Genomic DNA, 25,671 nt, shown 5'->3' with positions numbered 1-25,671 from the left:
AACCAGCTCCTTTGTTTTTGCAACATTGAGGGAGAGGTTGTTTTCTTGACACCACTGTGTCAGGGTGATGACTTCTTCTCTGTAGGTTGCCTCGTTATTATTTGAGATAAGGCCAATCAATGTAGTATCGTCAGCAAATTTAATTAACAGATTGGAGCTGTGGGTGGCGAAACAGTTATGGGTATACAGAGAGTAAAGGAGGGGGCTTAGGACACAGCCCTGAGGGATTCCTGTGTTGAGGGGCAGAGGTGAGGGAGCCCACTCTTACCACCTGCCAATGATCTGACAGGAAGTCCAGGATCCAGCTACACTAGGCAGAATATATCAACCTCTGCCTTAAATATACATAAAGACTGGGCCTCCACAGCTGCCTGTGGCAAAGAAATCCACAGATTCACCACTGTCTGGCTAAAGAAATTCTGATGGACCAAGTGGCCTAATTCTGCTCGTATGTCTTATGGTATTTATTTGGGACTCTATGCCTCTAAATTGGGACAAGATTCTTGCTGACCAGTTTCTAACCCGTGTCAGTTATATGCACTTGTGTGGCCATTGGACACTACACCGTGCTCAGAGCAAACAGTTTTTAAATAGCTTAATATTCATGTGCTTGTGTTATGTTATCCGTTTTGGCCAATGGACGCCAATTCAAAAAGCAACGATTTTTGATAATTTTGTATTTAAATTTGACATGTAATGGATTGTGACACTAATCAGGAAGGCAATGAAGGTAGCCCCATTATCTGCACTATGTACCTGAGCTGAGTTTGTTTGTTTACAGTCAATAACAAAAGCACGGCAGTGCACACTGGTTAAATCTTTCCATCGATAATTATTAGGAACTAAAAAAAATAGTCTTATAGTACTGTAGTAGTATTGATAGTGGTCTAATTTGTTCTGTACTTCATTTAAATACTTAATTTCTTACTTAGTTAAATGGTGGCTTGTTTTTTTTATATTTTGTTTCCATGAAATTTTGTCTAATTGGTGCAGCAGCTTAATTGGGCCAAAATGTACTGGTCCCAATGTGCCCCAGTTAACTGGAATCCACTGTGTTTCTAAAATGTGTAATTTTCTAATTTTATCAGATTAGAGAGCATGAGGATAGGTTGTGTGAGTTGAGACTTTTCTCTCTGCAGGAGGATGAGACGTGACTTGTTGGAGGTGTACAAGATGATAAGAGGCATAGATCAAGTGGATAGCCAGCACCTTTTCCCAGGATTAAAATGGTTAATATCACAGGGGCATAATTTTAAGGTGATTGGAGGAAAGTATTGGAGTATGTCAGAGGTAGTTTTTTTCACACAGAGCGTGGTGAGTGTGTTGGACGAGCTGCCGGGGTGGTGGTAGAGACATTTGAGAAGCAGATGATAGAAAAATGGAACTGCAAATAAATAAGGGTCTGGGATGCTGGGCTCACCACGAACATACCATGCTGAGAGAGTCATATTTATGTCGGACTGGGTCCGTTCGCTGGAGCCATAACACAGTAGCACTACCCGCTGCACTACTGTTTCACTAAACATTGAAACCAACCCTGGGGACAGTCCCTCTCTGCCAAGTGATTCAGTGATTCTGATGTGGGCATTCCAGTGCAGAAATGAATAATACTGCTTTTCGTCAGCCCAGGTGTCTCGGGGATGGAAGCCCTTCTGTTGACCATAAACACGAGATTCTACAGATACTGGAAATCCAGAGCAACGCACAAAATACTGGAGGAACTCAGCAAGTCAGGCAGCATCAATGGAGATGAATTAACAGTTGATGTTTCGTGCCAAGTCCTTTCATCAGTTTATTCTTCTCCATAGGTGCTGCCTGGCCTGCTGTGCTTGTTCTGTTAACTGTTGAGCGCTTGGAGTGACCAGAATCTCTTCACTTTCCGCAGGTTTGATACAAGGTTTATCCAACACAGCACCCACACTCAACATCACAGGAACGGAGTACTCCATCACCGCGAGCGGCACTCTCTCCATTACGTGCAGGTGAGTGCAGAAGTTGCCAGGATATGATATCTCTGGAGTTACCCGTCTCCAGATGTGAACCCAAGCCTATTTGTCATTTATATCTATTATTTGGATGAGAATGTACTGTATCAGTAGGTTGTCATCAACGGTGAAGTGGTTATCAGGATTTACAAAGGGATCTTGATCAGCTGGGTGAGTGGACTGAGGAAAGGCAGATAGAGATTAATTTGGACAAGTGTGAGGTGTTGCAGTTTGTGAAGAGAAGTGAGGGTGACGAGCAGAGTCCTGGGGAGTGTTGTGGAATGGAGGGATCTTGCAGTACAAAGTATAGAGTTCTTCTGCTTCCTTCAAAAGGGCAACAATCATATCTGTGCCCAAGAAGAGCAGGTTGAGCTGCCTCAACGACAATCGCCCAGTGGCGCTCACCTGTTGTAACTATGTGTTTTGAGAGTTGGTCGAGCTAGAATAAACTGCCGTCTCAGCAAGGACCTGAACTTGCTGCAATTTGCCTGTTGCCACAGTGGCTCTCCACTCACCTTGGGTCACCTGGACAATAGTAATTACTACTTCAGGCTGCTGTTTATTGATTGCAGCTCAGCATTCAACACAACCATACTATCAGTCCTAGTTAACGAGCTCCAAAACCTGGGTCTCTACCTCCCTCTGCAACTTGATCCTTGACTTCCTCACTGGGAGACCACTGTCTGTGCAGATTGAAACTAACCTCTCCTCCTCAATGACAATCAACACTGGTGCACCTTAGGGGTGTGTGCTTAGCCCACTGCTCTACTCTGTCTACACCCATGACCGTGTGGCTGGACACAGCTCAAATGCCATCTATACATTTGCTGACGACGCAACTATTTTTGGCAAAATTTCAGGTAGTGGAGGAGGCGTACAAGGGCAAGATGGATCAGCTGGTTGGGTGGTATCACAAGAGCAACCTAGCACTCAATGTCAGTAAGACCGAGAAATAGATTGTGGACTTCAGAAGGGGGAAGTCAAAGGAACCACACATCAGTCCTCATCGAGGAATCAGCAGTGGAAAGGGTGAGCAGCTTCAAGCTGCTGGATATCAACATCTCTGAAGATCTACACACAAAATGCTGGAGGAATTCAGCAGGCCAGGCAGCATCTATGGAAAAGAGTACAGTTGACATTTTGGACCGAGAATCTTCATCAGGATTGGGGAAAAAAAGATGAGAAGTTAGAGGAAGAAGGTGGGGTGAGGGGAGGAAGAAGTACAAGATGGAAGGTGATAGGTGCTGTGGTGCTCCATGACTGTATTGGGAACAAGTCCATTTATATTTTAGATCTGCCCAATTCTCACACGGTGAATGTGACGTATCAAAGACAGACACCCTCCTGATGCCATTCCAGCAGAGACCTCCTGTACCCAGCACCTCCCTCCCGAACCCCACCCAGCAGAGTCCTTCCTGTTCCCAGCACCTTCCTCCCGATCCCCACCCAGCAGAGTCCTTCCTGTTCCCAGCACCTCCCTCCCGATCCCCACCCAGCAGTCCTTCCTGTTCCCAGCACCTCCCTCCCGATCCCCCCCCAGCAGAGCCCCTCCTGTTCGCAGCACCTCCCTCCCGATCCCATTCCAGCAGAGCCCCTCCTGTTCCCAGCACCTCTCTCCCCATCCCCACCCAGCAGAATCCCTCCTGTTCGCAGCACCTCCCTCCCGATCCCCATCCAGCAGAGTCCTTCCTGTTCCCAGCACCTCCCTCCCGATCCCCACCCAGCAGAGCCCCTCCTGTTCGCAGCACCTCCCTCCCGATCCCCACCCAGCAGAGCCCCTCCTGTTCGCAGCACCTCCCTCCCGATCCCATTCCAGCAGAGTCCTTCCTGTTCCCAGCACCTCCCTCCCGATCCCCACCCAGCAGAGCCCCTCCTGTTTGCAGCACCTCCCTCCCGATCCCCACCCAGCAGAGTCCTTCCTGTTCCCAGCACCTCCCTCCCAATCCCCACCCAGCAGAGCCCCTCCTGTTCGCAGCACCTCCCTCCCGATCCCCCCGAGCAGAGCCACTCCTGTTCGCAGCACCTCCCTCCCGATCGCCCCCCAGCAGAGCCCCTCCTGTTCGCAGCACCTCCCTCCCGATCCCCCCCAGCAGAGCCCCTCCTGTTCGCAACACCTCCCTCCCGATCCCATTCCAGCAGAGCCCCTCCTGTTCCCAGCACCTTCCTCCCGATCCCCACCCAGCAGAGTCCTTCCTGTTCGCAGCACCTCCCTCCCGATCCCCACCCAGCAGAGTCCTTCCTGTTCCCAGCACCTCCCTCCTGGTCCCCACCCAGCAGTCCTTCCTGTTCCCAGCACCTTCCTCCCGATCCCCCCCCCCCAGCAGAGCCCCTCCTGTTCGCAGCACCTCCCTCCCGATCCCATTCCAGCAGAGCCCCTCCTGTTTGCAGCACCTCCCTCCCAATCCCGTTCCAGCAGAGCCCCTCCTGTTCCCAGCACCTCTCTCCCGATCCCCACCCAGCAAAGCTCCTCCTGTTCCCTGCAGCCTCCCAGTCTCTGTCCAGCAATCCTTCAGAGCCCCTCCTGTTCCCAGTACCCTCCCTCCCGATCTCCCCCCCCCAGTAGAGCTCCTCCTGTTCCCTGCAGCCTCCCAATCTCCGTCCAGCAATCCTTCAGAGCCCCTCCTGTTCCCAGTATCCTCCCGATCTCCATCAGGCGGAGCCCCTCCTGTTCCCAGCGCCCTCCCAATCCCCCTCCAGCAATTCTGCAGAACTCCTCCTGTTCCTGGCACCTCCCTACTGATCCTTGTCCAGCAGAGCTCCTCCTGTTCCCGGCACCTCCCTCTCGATCCCTGTCCTACATTCCTGCAGAGCTCCTCCTGTTCCCAGCACCTCCCTACTGATCCCTGTCCAGCAGTCCTGCAGAGCAGAGGGTAGAGAGGTAACACGCTGAGTTCTCAGAGGAACATCCCTCCTACCATGAGAAATGTGGCCATCCCTCTACACTATTGGGCTGCAGATATTGTGGAATTACCCCAGAGGTGCGTTTCCTCAAAGGTCAAAGGGATAGACAAGGCAGCATAGCAATTAGTGCAATGTTATTGCAGCTTAGGGCGTTGGAGTTCAGAGTTCAGTTCCCACTGCTGTTTGTAAGGAGTTTGTGGTACATGACTGCGTGGAGTTCCTCTGGGTGCTCTGGTTTGCTCCCACAGCAATGCACTGCTGCCACCAAACAACATATTTTGCAACGTATGCCATTGATTTTAAATTTGATTCTGATCCTGGTGTCCAACATGGGCCTTGGCTAGCCTGGGGAAAGGATGGCAGCTGAGGTGACTGATATAGGTGGGTTATAGCTGTAGTCCGTCCTCTCAGGGAACCCAAGGAATGGAAGGGACAGGTGATAGAACTTAGAACCACAGCACATTACAGACCCTTCGGCCCACAATGTTGTGCCGACCCATGATGGCCGGGAATAATCAGAGATCAATACAAACCGTGGTTAATGGTGTTTAGACAAAGAGAAGTTAGTGCTGGAGTATCATCAGGTTGGAAAAAAGATGCACCTGAGGGTGAGATGAAAGGGAGTGAAATTTTTTCCCCCTCACCCCTTATGGGTGGTGTGTATAAGTGTAATTTTCCCTCATTCTCGGATCCTCTCCCAGAGACCTGGGAGCTTGAGGGTTCGGTTCAGTACCTTTGCTGTTCCTAGTAGTGTGCTGTTTTGAACAGTGATCTCAGATGTTGTTCCTGGGTCACCCAGTCCAGCTGTCACAACTCCAAGTGCTCCTATTACCTCCGGGATTACTCTGGCTTTAAACTTCTACATCCTTTCTATCTTCTCTTTCAAGCCCTGGTATTTCTCCAGCTTCTCATATTCTTTCTTCCCGATGTTCCTGATGTTCGGGATTTCCACATCTCTTACTATTGCTTTCTTCTGTTCCTTGTCCAGTATTACTGTGTCTGGTTGGTTGGCCAGTACCTGCTTATCAGTCTGTATTGGGAAGTCCCACAGGATCTTAGCTCTGTCATTTTTCACCACCTTCTCGGATGTTTCCCGTTTGGACTTGGGAGTGTCCAATCCATACTCAGTGCAGATGTTCCTGTACACGATTCCTACAACTCGGTTGTGCCGTTCAGTGTATACTGTCCCTGCCTGCATCTTGCACCTTGATACTATGTGCTGGATGGTTTCAGCAGATTCCTTGTACAGTCTACATCTTGGATCTTGTCTGGTGTGACAGACCCCTGATTCTATTGTTCTTGTACTCTACATGTGTTCCTGTGCAGCCATGAGCAGCACCTCTGTGCTGTCCCTCAGCCCTGCCCTTTCCAGCCATTGGTAGGATGTTATTATGTCAGCCACCTCTGATATCTGGCGATGGTACATCCCGTGCACTGGCTTGCCGTGCTATGGCCTCTAGTCCTCTGGCTCTGCTTCACCCACTTCTATTTCTATTTCTATATCCCCTGCCTGCTGTCTGAGGTATTCTCATCTTTAGGGGCCATCTTCCTGACATGAATGTTTTGCATTTCTTCCAGGACTGTGGCCTGTGACACTTCCAAGTCCCGGTCCTCCCTTATTCCAGCGGGTGTACAGTCGGTCAACATTGGACTTTGGATGGAATCCTCCATGTATTGTTAGTAGTTTCCAGGTCTTGATGTCAGTGGCTACCAGTTCGTTCCTTGGCCAGCACACTATTGCAGCTGGGTATCTGATGACTGATAGGGTGAATGTGTTGATGGCTCTGATCTGGTCCTTCCCATTCAGCTGGTTTTTTACGAGTTGTCTCACTCTTTGGAGGTACTTAGATGTTACAGCCTTCCTTGTGTCCTCATCGTGGCTTCCATGTGCCCGAAGATCCCTAGTACTTGTAGCTGTCCTGTAAATGTGGTAAGAGGCTTTCAGGTGACTCAACTCCTTCAGCCTTGATGGGTTTGTCTCTTTTCACTACCATCTGGCTGCACTTTTCCAGTGCAAATGACATCCCAATGTCTCTGTTGTACACCTTTGTCAGGTGGATTAGTGAGTCATTGTCTCTTTTATTTCTGGCATACAGCTTGATACCAGCCATGTACAGAAGGTGGCTGATGATCGCTCCACTCTGTACCTGTACCCATATCCATTTCTGGCTGAGGGGTTTCAAGCCTATGCAGAACAGCAGTGGGGATTGTGCAACACCCTGGTAGATTCCACATCTGATGGTCATTTGTGCTATTGGCTTTGAGTTAACTTCTAGCATTGTCCTCCAATGGCCCATTGAGTTCTTGATAAAGGTCCTTAGTGTCTTATTGACCCTTACAGAGACGGGTATTCCAGGATCCATGTGTGGGGCATTGAGTCGTATGCTTTCTGTAGTCGATCCAGGCTGTGCTTAGGTTGGTTTGCTTGTTCTCGGAGTCTCGCATGACTGCTTTGTCTACTAGTAATTGGTGCTTGTAATCTCTGGTTCCCCTCTGATCTGAGCAGGACTCAGGAACTTACATACATGTTCCTTCAGCTTGGTGGCTATGATGCCTGATAGGAGCTTCCATGTTTTTGACAGGGATGTTGTAGGCTGGTAGTTTGATGGTGTTGCTCCTTTGTGAGAATCCTTCATTATGAGTACTGTCCTGCCTTGAGCTAGCCAGTCATGGTGGGAGCCTGCTTCATTTGAGCTGCCAGCTGTGTATGTAATACTGTTAGTTTCTTCAGCCAATAGGCGTGGATCATGTCTGACCCTGGTGATGTTCAGTTCTTCATACTTGCTGTCCATTGCTGGACATCTGCTGTGATGGTGACTGGTTCTTCCTCTGGGAGATCCCAGAGGCTTGCTTGTTGGTCTTTCAGCCATTGGGCACTGCATTATGTGATGCTTCTTTCTCCCAGATACTCTTCCCGTATCCTCAGTTGCTGTTTTGGTTAGTTCAGGTACTGGTGTGTTGTTGCTCAGGAACTGTGCAAATGCTTTTCCTGGTTCTTTGGAGAAGAGTGCATTTATTTGCTTGGCCTCTGCGTCCTTGGTGTACCTCTGTAGTCTGGTAGCCAGAGCTGTTGACTGTCGTTTGGCAGTTTTTAGGGCTTCGGCTATGGACATACCTCTGTCCTTCCTTAGCAGCCAATATGAATCTTTGGTCTTCCCACTCTTCTGCAGCTCAGTTAGTCTGCTGACCTCCGTCCTTGTGGCTTTCATCTTGGCTTCCAATCATTGTCTCCAGTGGGAGTTATGACAGTACTCTCCACTGTAGCTCATTTTGTAGCCCAGCATTTCTAGGACTGCTGCTACTGATGCATGTATCAGGTTATTATTGGTCACAGTTATGTTGGAGGTTGCAATTGTGAGTTGTGCTTCATTGGCTGCTTCAAATGAGCTGCCTGTTGGAATTTTATCACTTTCTGGGGAGCTGAGTTCATTGATAGACAGTCGCCAGTTTAGCTATGACCTTCTCTCTGATTGCAGCAGCCAGCATCGATATGCCCCAGGGTGAGGATCGAACTTGCATTTCCCCTGTACAAGGTGATACTATTACCTTTGCATCATCTGTGAGTTGTGGAGGTGGGGTTTGAACTTGTATTTCCTGATCAGTTTGGTTCTGCAGTGATGTTGCTGTGGTGCATCGTGATTGTATGTCTTACAATGCAAAATGCGATAGCACTCCTCTGTTGACAATACTAGATCGCTGGGTAACCAGTGGTTTTTCCGTGAATGTGGACGATAGTCCTCATTGTTGCCAGAGTCCCCACATGCGCTTGACGTATCCTCTTTCATGTGGGTTGTTGTTGAAGTAGACTGGGTGCCAGGCGTTGTGGTCTTTGGCTAAGGCCTCCCAACCAGTCTCAGGGATATTGCATGCCTTCAAGGACGCTTTCACACAGTCTTTATAGTGCTCTGTGGGGGCTCCCTGCTTTCTGGTGCCATGTGCCAGCTAGGAAAAGAATAATATCTTTGGAAGATGGTTGTCTTCCGTACAGACCACATGTCCAACCCATAGAAGTTGAACCTTCATGATCAGGGTTTCTGTGCCAGAGCTTCAGCCCTTCATAGCACTTGTGTGTGGGGACTCTGTCTTGCCATGAGATGCCCATGATCTTGCCAAGGCATTGCAGATGGAACTGATCAAGCATCTTGACGTGCCTGCAGTATGGGGTCCATTTTTCATAGCTATACAGCAGAGAAGTCAGGACGACTGTTCTGTAGTCTGCCATCTTGGTCTTCAGCCGATGCTACGTTATCCCAGCACGTGAAGACAGACTCCGGCAGATTGAGCGGCCGAGACCAATGGAAGGTCCAACGGTCAAGAAGGCGGTCTCTGCAAGCATCATGGATGTATAGAGCAGGACAAGACACAGAAGATGTCCTGGTCATCCACTGCGCTTAGTCCCATCTCCAACCGTCTCAACTCTTGTCTTGCCACTGGTTCCAGATGGGAATTGGGAAGAGAGAGTGAGGCTGACGCTGTGCAACTCTCCCTCACTTAAATCCAAATCAAGCGCTAGTCTGGACACCATCAGCCGGCTGGTGGTGCAGTGACATCAGTGCCGGGCTCCAGGAGCGAAGGTTCCTGAGTTCGAATCTAGTCGAGTTGCTCCCGGGCACGCTTTCCATCAGTGCAGGGTTGAGTGTCGAGCTAGCAACTCGACCTCATAAAAAGTACTAATGGTGTTGAGGTCTTCATCGATGACAATGGATGAACCTTATCCCTACACAGGTGTCCATAGCCTGACAAAGGATGCCCCAGCTTTTGCAAGTCTGTTTGAGACCTCTCGATCTAGACTGCAGGAGGAGGTGAGGTAGTTTCCCAGGTAGGTGAAGGCATCAACATTGTTAAGCTGTGTGCCTTCAATCTCAATTCGTGGTTCTGTAGGGTTGGTATGGGGTGTGGGCTGAAGTAGAACTTCTGTCTTCTGCGGGCTGATGGTTAGGCCAAATTTTCTTGCTGCCACAGCGAGCTCCTGCAGGTCCCTTTCACCATGCGCTGCAAGAGCACAGTCATCTGCAAAGAGGAAGTCTTATACTATTGCTTCCAGTACTTTGGTCTTGGCCTTGAGGTATCGCAGGTGGAAGAGGCACCCATCAGTCCTGTAGTGAATTGTTATTCCTGCATCCATCTGTGAGAGAGTAGAGAACAGCATCTTGACAAATAGCAAGCTGAGTAAAGTAGGTGCGAGGACACAGCCCTGCTTTACGCTGTTAGTTGCGAGGAAGGGGTCAGAGATGCAGCCGTTTTCAATAACCCTGGAATGACCTGACAATGCTGACCAGCCTGGGGGGGCGGGGGGGGGCAGCGTAACTTGGTAAGGATGCATCCAAAGGCCTGTGCGACTGACGGTATCAAATGCCTTCGTCAGGTCCTCAAAGAGGATGGAGAGATTCTAGTTCTGTTCCTGGCACTTCTCATGGATCTGTCTAACGGCAAAGATCATGTCCACTGTCCCTATGTTAGATCTGAAACCACATTGGCTCTCTGAGACAGTGTCATGAAGGAAGTGAGAGGTAATCCTGTTCAGTATGATATGAGCCATGATCTTCCCAGCTATGCTCAGGAGAGATGTGCCTCTGTGGTTGTCACAGGATGCCCTCTCCCCCTTGTCCTTGTACAGGTGGATAATGTTTGCATCCCTGAAGTCCTGTGATGAACAGACTTTCTACCATGGAGAGGCAGTACAAGAGGAAAAACTATGACAGAATGCAAAGCAAAGTTTTGCAGTTACAGGGACAGTGCAGTACAGGTAGATAATATAGTACAAGGGACCTACTTGATGAGGTATATTGGTAGATCAAGAGTCCATCTCCATCGTAACAAGAAATTTCATTATAATTAGAGATAGAGATACAGTATAGTAACAGGTCCTTCTGGCCCAATAAGTTTGCGGTGCCCATTGCATCTGTGTGACCAATTAACCCACCAACCCATGCATCTTTGGGATGCGGGAAGAAACCAGAGCACCTGGAGGAAATCCATGTGGTCGCAGGGAGAACATGCAAACTCCTTACAGACTGTGGCAAAAAGTAAACCCGGGTCACTGGTGATGTAATAACATTACGCTAACTGCTACTCAACTGTGCCGCCCAGGTTCTGCTTAAGAGTCTGATGACAGCAGGATAGAGGGTCTCCTTCTGTAGAGTTGTAGAACACTACAGCACAGAAACAGCCCTTCGGCCTAGCTAGTCTGTGCTGGATTGTAATTCTGCCAAGTCCCATTGACCCTCAGCTGGACCATAGCCCTCCATCCCCCTTCCATGTAAGTGCAAGCAAACAGTAAGATGTACTTATCCAAGATTTTCTTAAGTGTTGCGATCAAACCCACATTCACCACTTCTGCTGGCAGTTCGTTCCACATCCTCACCACCCTCTGAGTGAAGAAGCTCCCCCTCAGGCTCTCCTTAAATATTTCACCTTTCCCTTTAACCCATGACCTCTAGTTGTAGTCTCACCCAGTCTCCGTGGGAAAAGATTGCTTGCATTTACCCTGTCTATATCCCTCATAATTGTGTTTACCTCCATCAACTCTTCCCTCATTCTCCTATGCTCCAGAGAGAACAGTCCGAACCTATTCAGTCTTTCCTTATAACTCAAGTCCTCCAGCCCTGGCAGCATCCTTGTAAATTCTCTCTCTACTCTTTCAACCTTATTTACATCTTTCCTGCAGGTAGGTGACCCAAACTGCACACAATACTCCAAATTAGGCCTCACCAACATCCCATACAACTTCAACATAACATCCCAACTCCTGTACTCAGTACTTTGACTTATGAAGGTCAATGTGCCAAAAGCTCTCTTTATGACCCTACCTACCTGTAACATCACTTTCAATGAATTATGGATCTGTATTCCCGGATACATCTGTTCTACTGCACTCCTCGGTGCCCTACCACTCACCATGCAAGTCCAACCCTGGTTCGTCCTCCCAAAGTGCAACACCTTGCACTTGCCTGCATTATTTTTCACCTGCCATTTTTCCAGCTGGTCCAGATCCTGCTGCAAGTTTTGATAGTCTTCCTCACTGTCCACTACATTCCCAATCTTGATGTCATCTGAAGATTTGTTGATCCAATTTACTATATTATCACCATATTCTTGATGGAGATCACAAACAACAATAGACCCAGCATTGTGGCCTATTCACCTTTTTGCTATAACTCGGGTTCCATGAGCTCGGTGGTGTGTAATTGTTCACGGCTGCCAGCATCCTCCCAGGACTGACAGTGCCTTTCCCTACCTGTGTTGTCTGGACGCTGATAGCACCTGCTGCTCTCTCTCTTTCAGAGGCCAGATGCCCCTGAGCTGGAATTGGCCAGGAAAGGTCGCAACCACAGAAGAGACAAAGTCACCGTCCCAATGGCTGGAGGAACCTGGAGGACGGACGGTCAGTATTGCGGAGTGTGAAGGAGTAGCCACGCATCAGTACTGCAAGACGTTGACATTAACAAGAGCCCGAGCTAATGACACAGGGTATTACCGCTGCTACTATCACTTTGAACCCATCGTTGACGAGGTTTCAGCTGCCAGCATATACATCTTCGTGAAAGGTAATGTGCTCTTAGTCCTTGCTAGGGGAGGGGGACAGTCAGTTGTCTCTGCAAGGTGATGAACATTTATTCAAGTGTAATATTCAGTAATTATTATTTAATCTTCATAAGTGCAAAGTAACACAGTTTGGGAGACTAATAAAAGGCTCTCACTATGAAAAGGAGGGCTCTAGAGAGAATTGAGGAACTTGACAGACCTTAGTGTAGAAGTTCAGAATCTCTTGTCCTTCCACGACTATGACCTGTAACTTGGTAACCAGTGGTGTTCTGCAGGGATCTGTTCTGGGACCCCTGTTCATTCTGATTTGTATACATGTGGAAGTGGTAGGGTAGGTTAGTAAGTTTGAAGGTTGGTGGGGTTGTGGATAGTGTAGAAGGTTGCAACAGGACATTGACAGGATACAGAGCTGAGCAGAATAAGAGGCAGATGAAGTTCAACCCAAGAAATGTGAAGTGATTCACTTCAGAAGGCTAAATTTGAAGGCAGAATACATGGTTAATGATCCTTTGCAGTGTGGAGGAACGGGGATCTTAGCATCCACATCCATAGATTGCTCAAAATTGCCATGCAAGTTGAAAGGGTTGTTAAGAAGGTGTATGCAGTATTAGCTTTTATTAGTCGGGAGATTGAATTCAAGAGCTGTGAGGTAATGTTGCAGCTTTATAAAATTCTGGTTATACTATACTTGGCGTACTATGTTCAGTTCTGGTTGCTTCATTATAGGAAGGATGTGCAAGCTCTCAAGAGGCTGTGGAGGAGATTTACCTGGATGCAGCCTGAATTAGAGGGCATGCTATGAGGATAGGTTCAGCAAACCAGGGCTTTTCGCTGTGAAGTGAAGGAGGGTGAGAGGTGACTTGATAGAGGTATATAAGATGATAAAGGCATAGATCAAATGGATAGCCAGAGACTTTTAACAGGGTAGAAATAACTAGTACAAAGGGCATAATTTGAAGGTGATTGGAGGAAACTATAGGGGGGGATGTCAGAGGTAAGTTTCTTTTACACAGAGAGTGGTGGGTGCATGGAATGCCCTGCCAGGAGTGGTGGAAGAGACAAACACATTAGGGACATTTAAGAGACTCTTAGATAGGCACATGGATGATAGAATGGAAGGAAGGGTTAGATTGATTTTCGAGTAGGTTAAAAGGTTGGCACACATTGTGGGTCAAAGGGCCGGTTCTGTCTGGTAGTGTTCTGTGTCCTATGTATGAGTGAACTTGATTCCATGCCTTGTTGCCCAGATCCATGAATGATTCCCACTGAGATTACTGACTGGAGGAGTAACAGCATGAGAAATAATTGGATCCTTTACTGAATAACTGGGTATTGAAGTGGGATTTGGGAATTCTAACGCTGGCTGAGGGCAGACGTGTGGAGGTAGAATTTTGTCCAGGATCACTCGTTGGATTTTAGCCCAGACAATATCCTGTTGTTGTTCTGTGGCAGGGATTATCATTCCCCATTCCTGGGCCTGTGATATTTGTGAGATCTAACGGCTTAAAGGGATAAACACAGGGCATTCTGTAGATGCTGGAAATCTTGAGTAATACATACAAAATGCTGGAGGAACGCTGCAGAAGGGAGTTTAAAGGGATGCTATGTTCCGTCCTGGATACCAGATCCCACCTTCAGCTGAAATCTGAGAAGCAAATAAATCCACAGACACAGGAATCTGAAACGAAGGCAGAGATTCTGGCTGACCTCAGCTAGTCAGGCAATAGAGTGAAACAGCACAAGTTCAACTCTAATTGTCATCCAACCATTCATGAACACCCTAGAATATCGCCAAGTGAAACAGCATTACTTTAGGGCCAAGATGCAGAACACAGTAGCAACAGTCGTACTCAGCTGAATGCACATGTACGATAATAGTAAACATACAGTCACAGAAAAATATAATATAGCCCAAGTCCCTGAGAGTCAAGTGCTGAAGATTGATGGTGCATGGATGTTGTCGGCAGAAACAAGCCTGTAGCAGTCTGCTGATGAACACAGCCCAGCTTGTCATTCCTGAGTGAGCACTGGAGGGCAGCACCGAACCAGCAAGGGTGCTGCACCTCACTGTCTCTGGCATCTCTTCTCCTAGGTGGCTGCAGTAACTGACACCATGGTGTGAGGCCTAGTCCTTGCCCCATCCGAGGCCACACAGCCGTTGGTCTCATCACAGAGCCAGTGAACCGGACATGCAATATTCTACATTACCAATGTTCAATGGGGTCTTGCGATCATAATAAAAACATCCAAGATAATCACTGGCTGTTACTGCACACCACCTTAAGCCCACCATATCTATGCCTATCTATACCAGCCCTACTTGCCTGCATTAATACTAGATCCCTCCATCTATCTAGATGCCTTTTAAAAGTCGTTACTGTTCATGCTACCACCACCTGCTCTGGCAGCTCATTCCAGAAACCAACAGCTCTTCAGATTTCAGCAATTATTTTGTAGCCGTGTAGACCCCACCACAGGCAAATGTCAAGCAGGCTCTAGAGGAACTGAGTAATATGATCAGGAGGCATGAACCAGCACATCCTGATGACTTCCTTATCATTTTGAGGGATTTCAACCAGGCCAGCTTGAAAAAAGTCTTGAAATAATTATTACCAGCAAATCACATACAGTACTAGAGGAACCAACACACTGGACTACTGTTACACCACCATCGAGAGAGCTTACCGTGCCATCCCAGGTTCGCACTTTGGGAAGTCTGATCACCTAGCTGTACTTCTACTCTCTGAGTATAGGCAGCGACTGAAGACTGCAGCACCAGTAGTGAGGACCCAAAGGTTATGGACAAGGGAAGTGCAGGAGCACTTACAGATCTGTTTTGGATCAGTGGTCCAGATTGTATTCAGGGATTCATCTTCGAGTCTGAATGAGTAAGTCGCAGCTGTCACTGACTTTATTAAAACGTGTGGATAAGGTTGCTGTATGTACCCAAATCAAAAACCGTGGATGAGCCAGTAAGTTTGTAGTCAGCTGAGGGCTAGAGCTATGGCATTCAAGTCTGGCGACACAGGTCTGTACAAGAAAACCAGGTGTGACATGCGGAGGTTGGAGGGGACATCAGGGGCACATCAACTCTGGCAGGGTTTGCAGGCCATTCCATCCTACGAAGCAAAACCCAATATCATGAATGGTGGTGATGTTTCACTCGCAGACAAGCTCAATGCCCTTATATGCTCGCTTTGAAAGGGAAAATAAAACCACAGCTATGAGGATCCCTGCAGCACCCCGTGATCCTGTGATCTCTGTCTCGGAGGCCGTTGTCAGGCTGTCTTTTTAGAGAGTGAAACCTCGTAAGGCAACAGGCCCCAATGGGGTACCCAGTAAGGCTCTTAAAACCTGTTCCAAGCAACTGGCAGGGGTGTTCAAAAACAATTTCCCATTGCTACAGTAGGAAGTTCCCACCTGCTTCAAAAGGGCAACAATTATACCAGTGCCCAAGAAGAGTAGGCTGAGCTATTTTAACAACTATCGACCAGCAGTACTCAACTCTGCAGTGATGAAGTGCTTTGAGAGCTTGGTTATGGCTAGAATCAGCTCCTGCCTCAGCAAGGACCTGGACCCACTGCAATTTGCCTATTGCCACAATAGATCTAAGGCAGACATGATCTCACTGGCTCTCCATGTGGCCTTGGATCACCTGGACAATACAAATACCAATGTCAGGATGTTGTTTATTGACTACAGCTCAACGTTTATCACTATCATTCCTGCAGTTCTGATTGAAAAGCTCCAGAATTTGGGCCTCTGTACTTCCCTCTGCAACTGGATCCTCGACTTCCTAACACTGGCAATCAATAAGACAATCAACACTGGCACACCTCAGGGAGGTGTGCTTAGCCTACTGCTGTGATCTCTCTACACCCATGACTGTGTGGCTAGGCACAGTTCAAATGCCATCTATAAATTTACTGAGGATTGTTGGCAGAATCTCAGATGGTGACAAGAGGGTGTACAGGAGTGAGATATTCCAACTAGTGGAGTGGTGTCACAGTAACAACCTTGCAGTCTATGTCAGTAAGACCATTGAACTGATTGTGGACTTCAGGAAGGGTAAAACGAGAGAACACACATCTGTCCTCATAGAGGGATCAGAAGGGAAGAGAGTGAACAATTTCAAGTTCCTGGGTATCAATATCTGAGGATCTAACCTGGACCCAACATATCAATACAGCTACAAAGAAGGCACAGCAGCGGCAGTATTTCATGAAGAGCCCAAGGAGATTTGGTAGGTCAACTAAAACGCTCACAAATTTCTACAGATGTATCGTGGAGAGCATTCTGACTGGTTACATCATAGTCTGGTGGGGATCAAAATAAGCTGCAGGGAGTTGTAAAATTAGTCAGCTCCATTGTGGACACTAGCCTCCATAGTATCCGGGACATCTTCAAGGAGCGGTGCCCTAAAAAAGGCGGTGTCATCATTAAGGACCTCCATCACCCAGGACATGCCCTCTTCTCATTGCGACCATCAGGAAGGAAGGAAGGAGGTACAGAAACCTGAAGACACACACTCAGTGAATCAGGAACAGCTTCTTCCCTTCTGCCATCAGATTTCTGAATGGTCATTGAACCCATGTACACTATCTCACTACTTTTTATTTCCTTTTTTACAATACTTATTTAATTTCACTAATATATATATTTTACGGTAATTCAGTTTTTTCCTCTCTATCGTGTATTGCATTGTGCTGCTGTCGCAAAGTTAATAAATTTCACAACATATGCTGGTGATATTAAGTCTGATTCTGATTCTCTTTGTGTGAAGTATTTCAAAGTTCGAAAAAGTTCTGAGTTCACAGTAAGTATATTACGCATATATTGCCATATACTACACATTTTCTTGCAGGCATTTACAGGAAAACAAAGAAAGACAATAGCAGTGCAATCACTTGAGTGGTTCTTCTGAGAGGTTGTCTATTGGTGGGCCCCCTGGCAGCTATAGAGGCCGAACTGGGATCCATTTATTCTAGTGCAGTGTGTGCAAGAATAAGCTGGCTGTGGATAGTGGTTGAGTCTTTTGGTTATTCAGACTCCTTTCGCAGCTGACACTTGTTTTCATGTAGCACAGCTCTTTCTTGAACAGATTTCCTCCGCATCTACAGACCTGAGTTATCGTCGTGGCTATCCCTCAAGGTTGAGGATGATGGTCTTCGTTCTGTTGATCTACTTACGGGCTCTCAAGTGGCACTCATCTATAGACCTGAGTTATGAGAGAAGATTGAATAAGTTTCAATCTTATTCAAAGATTGGATAGGTTGGATGAGTGGGCGAATTCATGGCAGATGCAATTTAATGTGGATAAATGTGAGGTTATCCACTTTGGTGGCAAGAACAGGAAAACAGATTATTATCTGAATGGTGGCCGATTAGGAAAAGGGGAGGTGCCACGAGACCTGGGTGTCATTGTACACCAGTCGTTGAAAATGGGCATGCAGGTACAGCAGGCAGTGAAAAAGGCGAATGGTATGCTGGCATTCATAGTAAGAGGATTCGAGTACAGGAGCAGGGAGGTATTACTGCAGTTGTACAAGGCCTTGGTGAGACCACACCTGGAGTATTGTGCTGTTTTAGTCCCCTAATCTGAGGAAAGACATTCTTGCCATAGAGGAAGTAAAAAGAAGGTTCACCAGATTGATTCCTGGGATGGCAGGACTTTCATATGATGAAAGACTGGATCGACTAGGCTTATACTCGCTGGAATTTAGAAGATTGAGGAGGGATCTTATTGAAACGTATAAAATTCTAAAGGGATTGGACAGGCTAGATTCAGGAAGATTGTTCCCGATGTTGGGGAAGTCCAGAACGTGGGGTCACAGTTTAAGGATAAAGGGGAAGCCTTTTAGGACCGAGGTGAGGAAAAACTTCTTCACACAGAGAGTGGTGAATCTGTGGAATTCTCTGCCATAGGAAACAGTTGAGGCCAGTTCATTGGCGATATTTAAGAGGGAGTTAGATATGGCCCTTGTGGCTAAAGGGATCGGGGGTATGGAGAGAAGGCAGGTACAGGGTTCTGAGTTGGATGATCAGCCATGATCATACTGAATGGTGGTGCAGGCTCGAAGGGCCAAATGGCCTACTCCGGCACCTATTTTCTATGTTTCTAAGTTAGGACTTTATTCCTTAGATCGTAGAAGATTGAGAGGAGGTTCGATAGAGGTATGCAAAATTATGAGGGATATAGATATGGTAAATGTGGCAGGCTTTTTCCATTGGGGTTGCATGGGACTATAACTGGAGGTTATGGGTTAAGGGTGAAAGGTAAAAAGTTTAAAAGGAACCTGAAGGGAAACTTCTTCACTCAGAGGGTCATAGGAATGTGGAATGAGCTGCTCGTGCAAGTGGTGCATGCATATTCGATGTTTAAGAGAAGTTTGGATAGGTACATGGATGGTAGGGGTATGGATGGCTATGCCCCAGTGCAGGTCGATTGAAGAAGGCAGTTTAAATAGTTCGACAGGAAAAGTTTGAAAGTTTGAAGTTAATAACTCATCGGGGTGATTGATAAGTTTGTGGCCTATGGTAGAAGGAGATGAGTTATTAACTTCAAACTTTCTGCATAATCACTCAAAGCATTGAACTGCATGTGCATGTAACGAGAGCTGTATAACTCATCTCCTACCTTAGGCTACGAACTTATCAATCACCCCTGCTGTGGATACTTTCTGGAGGTCCAAGATCTGTATGCTCCATGACCACTGGACTAAGTGTGTAAATGTAGGAGGGGACTATGCTGAAAAATAAATGTGCTAGGTTTTCTAAAATTGACTACTTCTACCTTAGGCCACGAACTTATCAACCAGCCCTCGTATTACCTCATCTTCAATGTCAAGCAACTGAACCTTCCTGACCAACCTCCCATGCAGGACCTTGTCAAATGCCTTGCTAAAATCCAAGCAGACAGCATCCACTTCCTTGTCTTCATCTACATTCCTGGTAACTTCTCTGAAAAACTCTACAAGATTGGTTAGACACGACCTACCATGCTCAAAGCTGTGCTGACTGTCCTTAATAAGTCCTTTTCTATTCAAATACTCAAATATTTGTTCCATTAGGATACCTTCCAATAACTTTCCCACTATTGATGTCAGACTCAGCAGCCTATAATTTCATGGTTTATGTTTAGAGCCTTTCTTAAATAGTGAAACAAAATTAGCAGTCCTCCAATCCTCTGCTACCTCCCTTGTCACTAAGAATGATTTAAGTATCTCTGCTGGGGTCCCACCTATTTCTGCACAGACCTTCCATAAGGTCCGAGGGAACACTTTGTCAGGCCCTGGCGATGTATCCACTCAGAACTTGCCTCAGAACAGCTACCACCATCTCCTTTTCTTATCTGTATAGGGTTCATGAAGGTGATGCTGTTTTGCCTCACTTCTATAGACTCTGTGTCTGTCTTCTGAGTAAATACAGATGCAAAAAAATTATTTAAGAGCTTCCCCCATCTGTTTTGGCTCCACACATGGAATGCCATTATGGTCTTCCAGAGGAACAATTTTGTCCCTTTCACCCCCTTTGCTCTTAACATATGTGTAGAATCCCTTAGGATTCTCCTTCAGCTTCTCTGCTAGGGCAGCTTCATGCCTCTTAGCCCTCCTGATTTCTTTCTTCATTGTTCTCTTGCATTACTGATACTCCAAAGCACCTCTTTTGTTCCTATTGGCCTATTGCTGCTATGCACCTCCTTTTTTTTTCTATACCAGGGCCTAAACACCTTTTGGAAACAGAGGCTCCCTACACTTGTTTTCTTTACCTTTTATTCCGACAGGGACATCCAAGCTTTGTACTCTCACAATTTCACTTTTGAAGACCTCCCACTTAACCAAGTATACCTGTGCCCGAAAACAGCCTGTCTCAATCCACACTTGCCAGATCCTTTCTGATACCATCAAAATTGGCCTTTCTCCAACTTAGAATTTCAACCATGGTCCAGACCTATATTTTTGCAGACCTACTTTGAAACTAATGGCATTGTGATCACTGAATGCAAAGTGTTCCCCTGCACAAATTTCTGTCACCTGCTCTGTTTCATCCCCTAATAGCAGATCCAGTATCACACACTTTCATTGGGACTTCTGTGTACTGATTAAGGAAACTTTGAACATATTTGACAAACTATATCCCAGCTAATCCTTATTATGGGGTCCCAGTCAATACGTGGAAAGTTAAAATCACCTACTGTGGCAACCGCAAACACGAGAAAATCTGCAAACACTGGAAATACAAGATAACATACACAAAATGCTGGAAGAACTCAGCAGGTCGGGCAGCATCTGTGGAAAGTAATAACCAGCCGACTTATTGGGCTGAAACTCTGAATCAGGGCTAGGGAAAAAGATGAGAAGTCAGAGTAAGAAGGTGGGGGAGGCAAAGAAGAAATTCAAGGTGTTAGGTGAGAGGTGAAATGGGGAGGGGTGAAGTAAAGTGCTAGGAAGTTGATTGATGAAAGAGATAAAGGGCTGGAGGATAGGGAATTAGACAGAGGGTAGAAGACCATGAAAGAAAGGGAAGGGGGAAGAGCAGCAGACGGGACTGATGGGTAGCAAACACGATGAGCTGAGTGGCCTAATTCTGCTCCTGTGTCTTGTGGTCTTATGGACTCTGTTATTTCTGTTATAGGGCTGTAGGTAGTGTAGTGGTTAGCATCAAACTTCACAGTGCCAATAATGCTGTAAGGAATTAGTATGTTCTCCCCATGACTGTGTGGGTTTCCTCCCACATTCCAAAGACATGCAGATAGGATTAGTTAGTTGTGAGCATGCTATGCTGGTACCAGAAGCAGTGTGACACATGTGGGCTGCCCCAGCACATCTTCAATGCAAACGGTGCATTTCACTGTATGTTTTGTTATTTTGATGTACGTGCGACAAATAAACCTCATCTTGAGATTTTTATCTGTATTTCCAGATCCGCAGAACCCTTTCCTCAGCTCGTCACCCAATGGGACCCAGCAACCTCAGGTGTTGACTGTCAACAGCTCACTGGTCACTGTTCCGTGCCTCGTGTCTATCCCAACCCTCAATGTCACTCTGCGGGAGGTGAGTCATCACTAATCACTAACGTTCGAGAAATTAGTTGTCTCGTGGCGGCAGTATAGTGCAAAACATAACAACCATTACTGTAAGTAAAAATAAAAGATTTTTTTTAAAAAGTGCAAAACGAGAACACAGTAGTGGGGTAGTGCCCATGGGTTCATTTCCCATTCAGAAATCTGATGGTGGAAGGGAAGAAGCTGTCCCTGAAACACTGAGCGTGGGTCTTTAGGCTCCTGTACCACCTCCTTGATGGTAGCAGTGAGGAGTGGGCGTGTTCTGGATGGTGAACGTCCTTCATGATGGATTCCGCCTTTCTGAGGCATTGGCTTTTGAAGCTGTCTTCGATAATTTATCTTCACTATCAGATCTTTTCTAATTTACTCCCTGCAGGAGGCAGAATGGTGGCGTAACAGTTAACGTAACACTATTAGTGCCAGAGACCTGGGTTTTATTCCTGTCGCTGAGTTTGTACGTTCTTCCTGACTGTGCGAGTTTCCTCTGGGTGCTCCAGTTTCCTCCCACATTGCAAAATATACGTGTCAGTAGGTTAATTGGCCACATGAATGTACTTAGGTGGTGTGGGCTCATTGGACCTGTTACTGTGCTGTATCTCTAAATTTAAAAAAAAGTCCACAACAACAGGAAACTTGCTGTAGGAACAGTGGGCCAAGCAGCATCTGTGTGTACAGAAAGGAGCCGTCAATTGATCAGGAGTCACGATGCAGCATTTTGACCTGAAATGTTGACAATTCCTTTCCCCTCCACAGACGGCAGATTGTGTGTTGCTCTGGATTCCAACATCTGCAGCCTCTCGTTCAAAATTCAAAGTAAATTTATACTGCATGTTACCATATACAACCTTGAAATTCACTTTCTTGCAGGTATTTACAGGAAAATAAAGAGATACAATAAAATTCACATAAAACTATACCTATCAAAGACTGATCAATATGTAAAAGAAGACAAGTAGTCCTCTTTTTAAATTTTTTTTAAGAAGTGAATAAATAATACTGAGAACAAGAGTTATAGAGTCCTTGAAAGCAACCCTATAGCTTATGGAATCAGTTCAGAGTTGAGGTGAGTGAGTTTGTCCATGCTGGTCCAGAAGCCTGATGGTTGAAGGGTAATAACTGTTCTTGAACCTGATGGTGTGGGACCTAGGGCTCCTGTACCTCCTGCCTGATGGCAGTAGTGAGAAGAGAGTGTGACCTGGATGGTAATGGTACTTTATGATGGTTGCTCCTTTCTTGTGCCAGCACTCCTTGTAGACGTGTTCATTAGTGGGGAGGGCTTTACCTGTGATGGACTGGTGTTTTCCTATCAGGCCACATGATACAACCAGTCAGTATATTCTCCACTGTGCATCTGTAGGAGTTTGTGAATGTTTTTAAGTTCAAGTTTATTATCATCTGACTGTACATATATACAACCAAATGAAACAATGTTCTTCTGGACCACTGTGTACCCACAAAACATATATCACATATAGCTGTAAACCAAAATATTAGCATCTATAAGTTAGTAGAATAAGTAGCACAGCACGTTTCTTTATGGTCAGCAGTGTTTTTCAGTTATAGAAAAGATGACCAGGACAAGAAATTTCACCATTGATTGGAGTTGGAGGGGCCACTGCGACCCCATGTGTACCGCCATCTTGAACTCAAGTAGTTTTAGATGACATGCCAAATCTGCTGGATTATTGTGTCTCCAATAATCCAGACAATCTATGTGGCTGACCTTCTAATCAGTTCTGTTTTTGCTCACTCCTAGGGATTAACCAAATCTGTCATTTATCCCAATGAACCCAACGTGATATGGGACAATAAACGAGGAATGATTGTTCCCAGGAAGAGGCTTGAAAACTTGCTTTACATAACTTGTGAATGTGTCATCGGTGACCGAGTCTTTTCGTCTGCAAGTTACCTCATCCACGTCATAGGTAAAACTCTTCTTACTTGCCTGCTTCTCACCAGGTATAAAATAATTTCTCCAACTTCTGGCAATTTTCCTTCCCCCTTCCCTCTTCTTCATTTCCCCATGTGGCCTCCTCACCTCTTCTCCTCATCTCCCCCAGTGCTCCTCCTTCCGTTCCTCGCATGGCCCACTTTCCGCTCCTATCTGATTCCTTTTTTTTCAGTCCTTTGCCCTTTTCACTTACCCTCTCCCAGCTTCTTACTTCATCCCCCCCTTGCCCACCCACCTAGTCTCTGCTATCACCTTCTAGTTAATCCTTCCCCTCCCCTCACCTTATTCTGGTACAGTATCTTCTCCCTTCCTTTCCAATCCTGATGAAGGGTCTCAGCCTGAAACATTGACTGTTTATTCATTTCCATAGATGCTACCGGACCTGCTGAGTTTTTTCAGCATTTTGTGTGTTGCTCTGGATTACTAGCATCTACAGAATATCTGGTGTTTACAAATGCTGCCTGACCTGCTGAGTTCCTCCAACATTTTGTGTGGGTTAGTCTGGGTTTATAGTATCTACAAGATCTCCTGTGTTTATAAAATACTCTGACCTTGTGCATCTTTCCTTCGCGACTCTCACTTGCTGGGTGGGAGCCTAGTGGTGGTCTTTAGTAGAGGGCTTTGACCTGCCTTTGAGCACTCTCCTCTGCTCTGAAAGCAAGGGGAGAGAACCACTGGTCAATCTCACAGCTGTGACAGGTGTAAGAATGAGGGACAGAGGACAAGGAAGAAGCAGGTCCCTCTCAGGTTGTGGGACCGTAAGGTGCCGACGTTTTCCTATGTAGCTCAGATCAGTTTTATTGTCACTTACATGCATTATGTCATCAAATTTGCTGTTTCGTGACATCAATACAGTGCAATCCATAAACAGTACTATAAATTGCAATAAGAAATATATATTAACAAATTAAATAAGTGGGGCAAAAAGAGAGCAAAAAATAATGAGATAGTGTTCATGGGTCCTTGGACCTTCAGAAATCTGATAGCAGCGGGGAAGAAGCTGTTCTTGAAACATTGAGTGTGTGTCTTCAGGTTCCTGTACCTCTTCTCTGATGTTAGTAATGAGAAGATCGCATGCCCTGGTTGGTGAAGGTCCTTGATTTTGGATGCTGCCTTCTTGAGACATCACCTTTTGAAGATGTCCTTGATGTTGGGGTGGCTACATCTTCAACAGAATCAATTAATCACAACTGTAGTTTCACTACTCCGCTCTGTTCTAGAGCTATACTCTTCACGGGAACACAGTCGTTATTACTGATTAACTGGACTCCGACTACTTACATTTGTAAAAGATGGCCTGTGTGAAAACATTACTCCCAATCACTTGCCAATTAACAAACTTCAAAAGTACATTGGCAGTATTCACCTGGACTTGGTCTGTTGGAAGAAATGCTCTGCCCCTATATTATTTAGTTGTCTTCTCTTTGAGCTGTGGCTATGGAGTCATTAGCCAGAGTAACAAAGGTTTTGCCATTTCTGCTTGGGAACGTACCTGTGAGCAGAGATGCCGTGATGGACTGTCAGGTCTAGCTATACAGTGGGGTGTTATTGGAGATTAGGTGTCATCTCAGAAATTATTTATTTATTACTGCACTGCCCAGCAACCCACCTACTTAACCCTAGCCTAATGACAGGACAATTTACAATGACCAATTAACCTACTAATTTGTACATCCTTGGATATGGGAGGAAACCAGAGCACCCAGAGGAAATCCAAGAGCTCATAGGAAGAATGTACCAACTTCTTACAGAGGATGCTGGAATTGAACTTCGAACTCTGATGCCCCAAGGTGCAATAGTGTTGTGTTAACCGCTGCCCTACTGTGGCGCCCATGGGTGATAATGACACAGTAATTGGTGGAATCTAGCCTCAGAACATCTGCTCCTATTTAGATGTTCTGGTCTAGCTGCTGAATCAGTCTCATCCAATTATGTGCAGCTTTTTCTTTGCAGAGGTTGTGATGGTGATGTACACAAGGGATGTGCATCTCAAGGCTGTACGGTTCGCAGTTCAAAGTAACTTTATTATCAAAGTGCATATACTGTATGTCATTGTATACAACCCTTGAGATTCGTTTTCTAGTGGGCAATCACAGTAAGTACAAGAAACACAATGGAATCAATGAAAGGCCACACCCAACAGGACGGACAACAACCAATGTGCATAAAAACAGCAAACTCTGCAAATACAAAGAGCATTTCTAATTTTGATAAGATTCATATAA

The 25,671-nt window shown here is 46.2% G+C and overlaps 1 protein-coding gene across 7 annotated transcripts in view; it reads left to right on the top strand.

Moving 5' to 3' along the window:
* flt4 (fms related receptor tyrosine kinase 4) overlaps window positions 1-25,671 on the top strand; it is a 267,177-nt gene that overhangs the window by 108,754 nt on the left and 132,752 nt on the right. For all 7 annotated transcript variants that reach the window (XM_063053080.1, XM_063053081.1, XM_063053082.1 and 4 more), the window contains 4 exons: window positions 1,886-1,982; window positions 12,171-12,433; window positions 21,354-21,484; window positions 23,252-23,420. In XM_063053080.1, coding sequence (XP_062909150.1) covers window positions 1,886-1,982; window positions 12,171-12,433; window positions 21,354-21,484; window positions 23,252-23,420 — 660 coding nt within the window. The remainder of the gene's footprint in view (window positions 1-1,885; window positions 1,983-12,170; window positions 12,434-21,353; window positions 21,485-23,251; window positions 23,421-25,671) is intronic.

Source organism: Mobula hypostoma, chromosome 7 (genome assembly GCF_963921235.1).
Source record: "Mobula hypostoma chromosome 7, sMobHyp1.1, whole genome shotgun sequence".
Lineage (NCBI taxonomy): Eukaryota > Metazoa > Chordata > Chondrichthyes > Myliobatiformes > Myliobatidae > Mobula > Mobula hypostoma.
The sequence above is the reverse complement of the archived record's forward strand: the minus strand, read 5'-3'. Positions and strand labels throughout refer to the sequence as shown.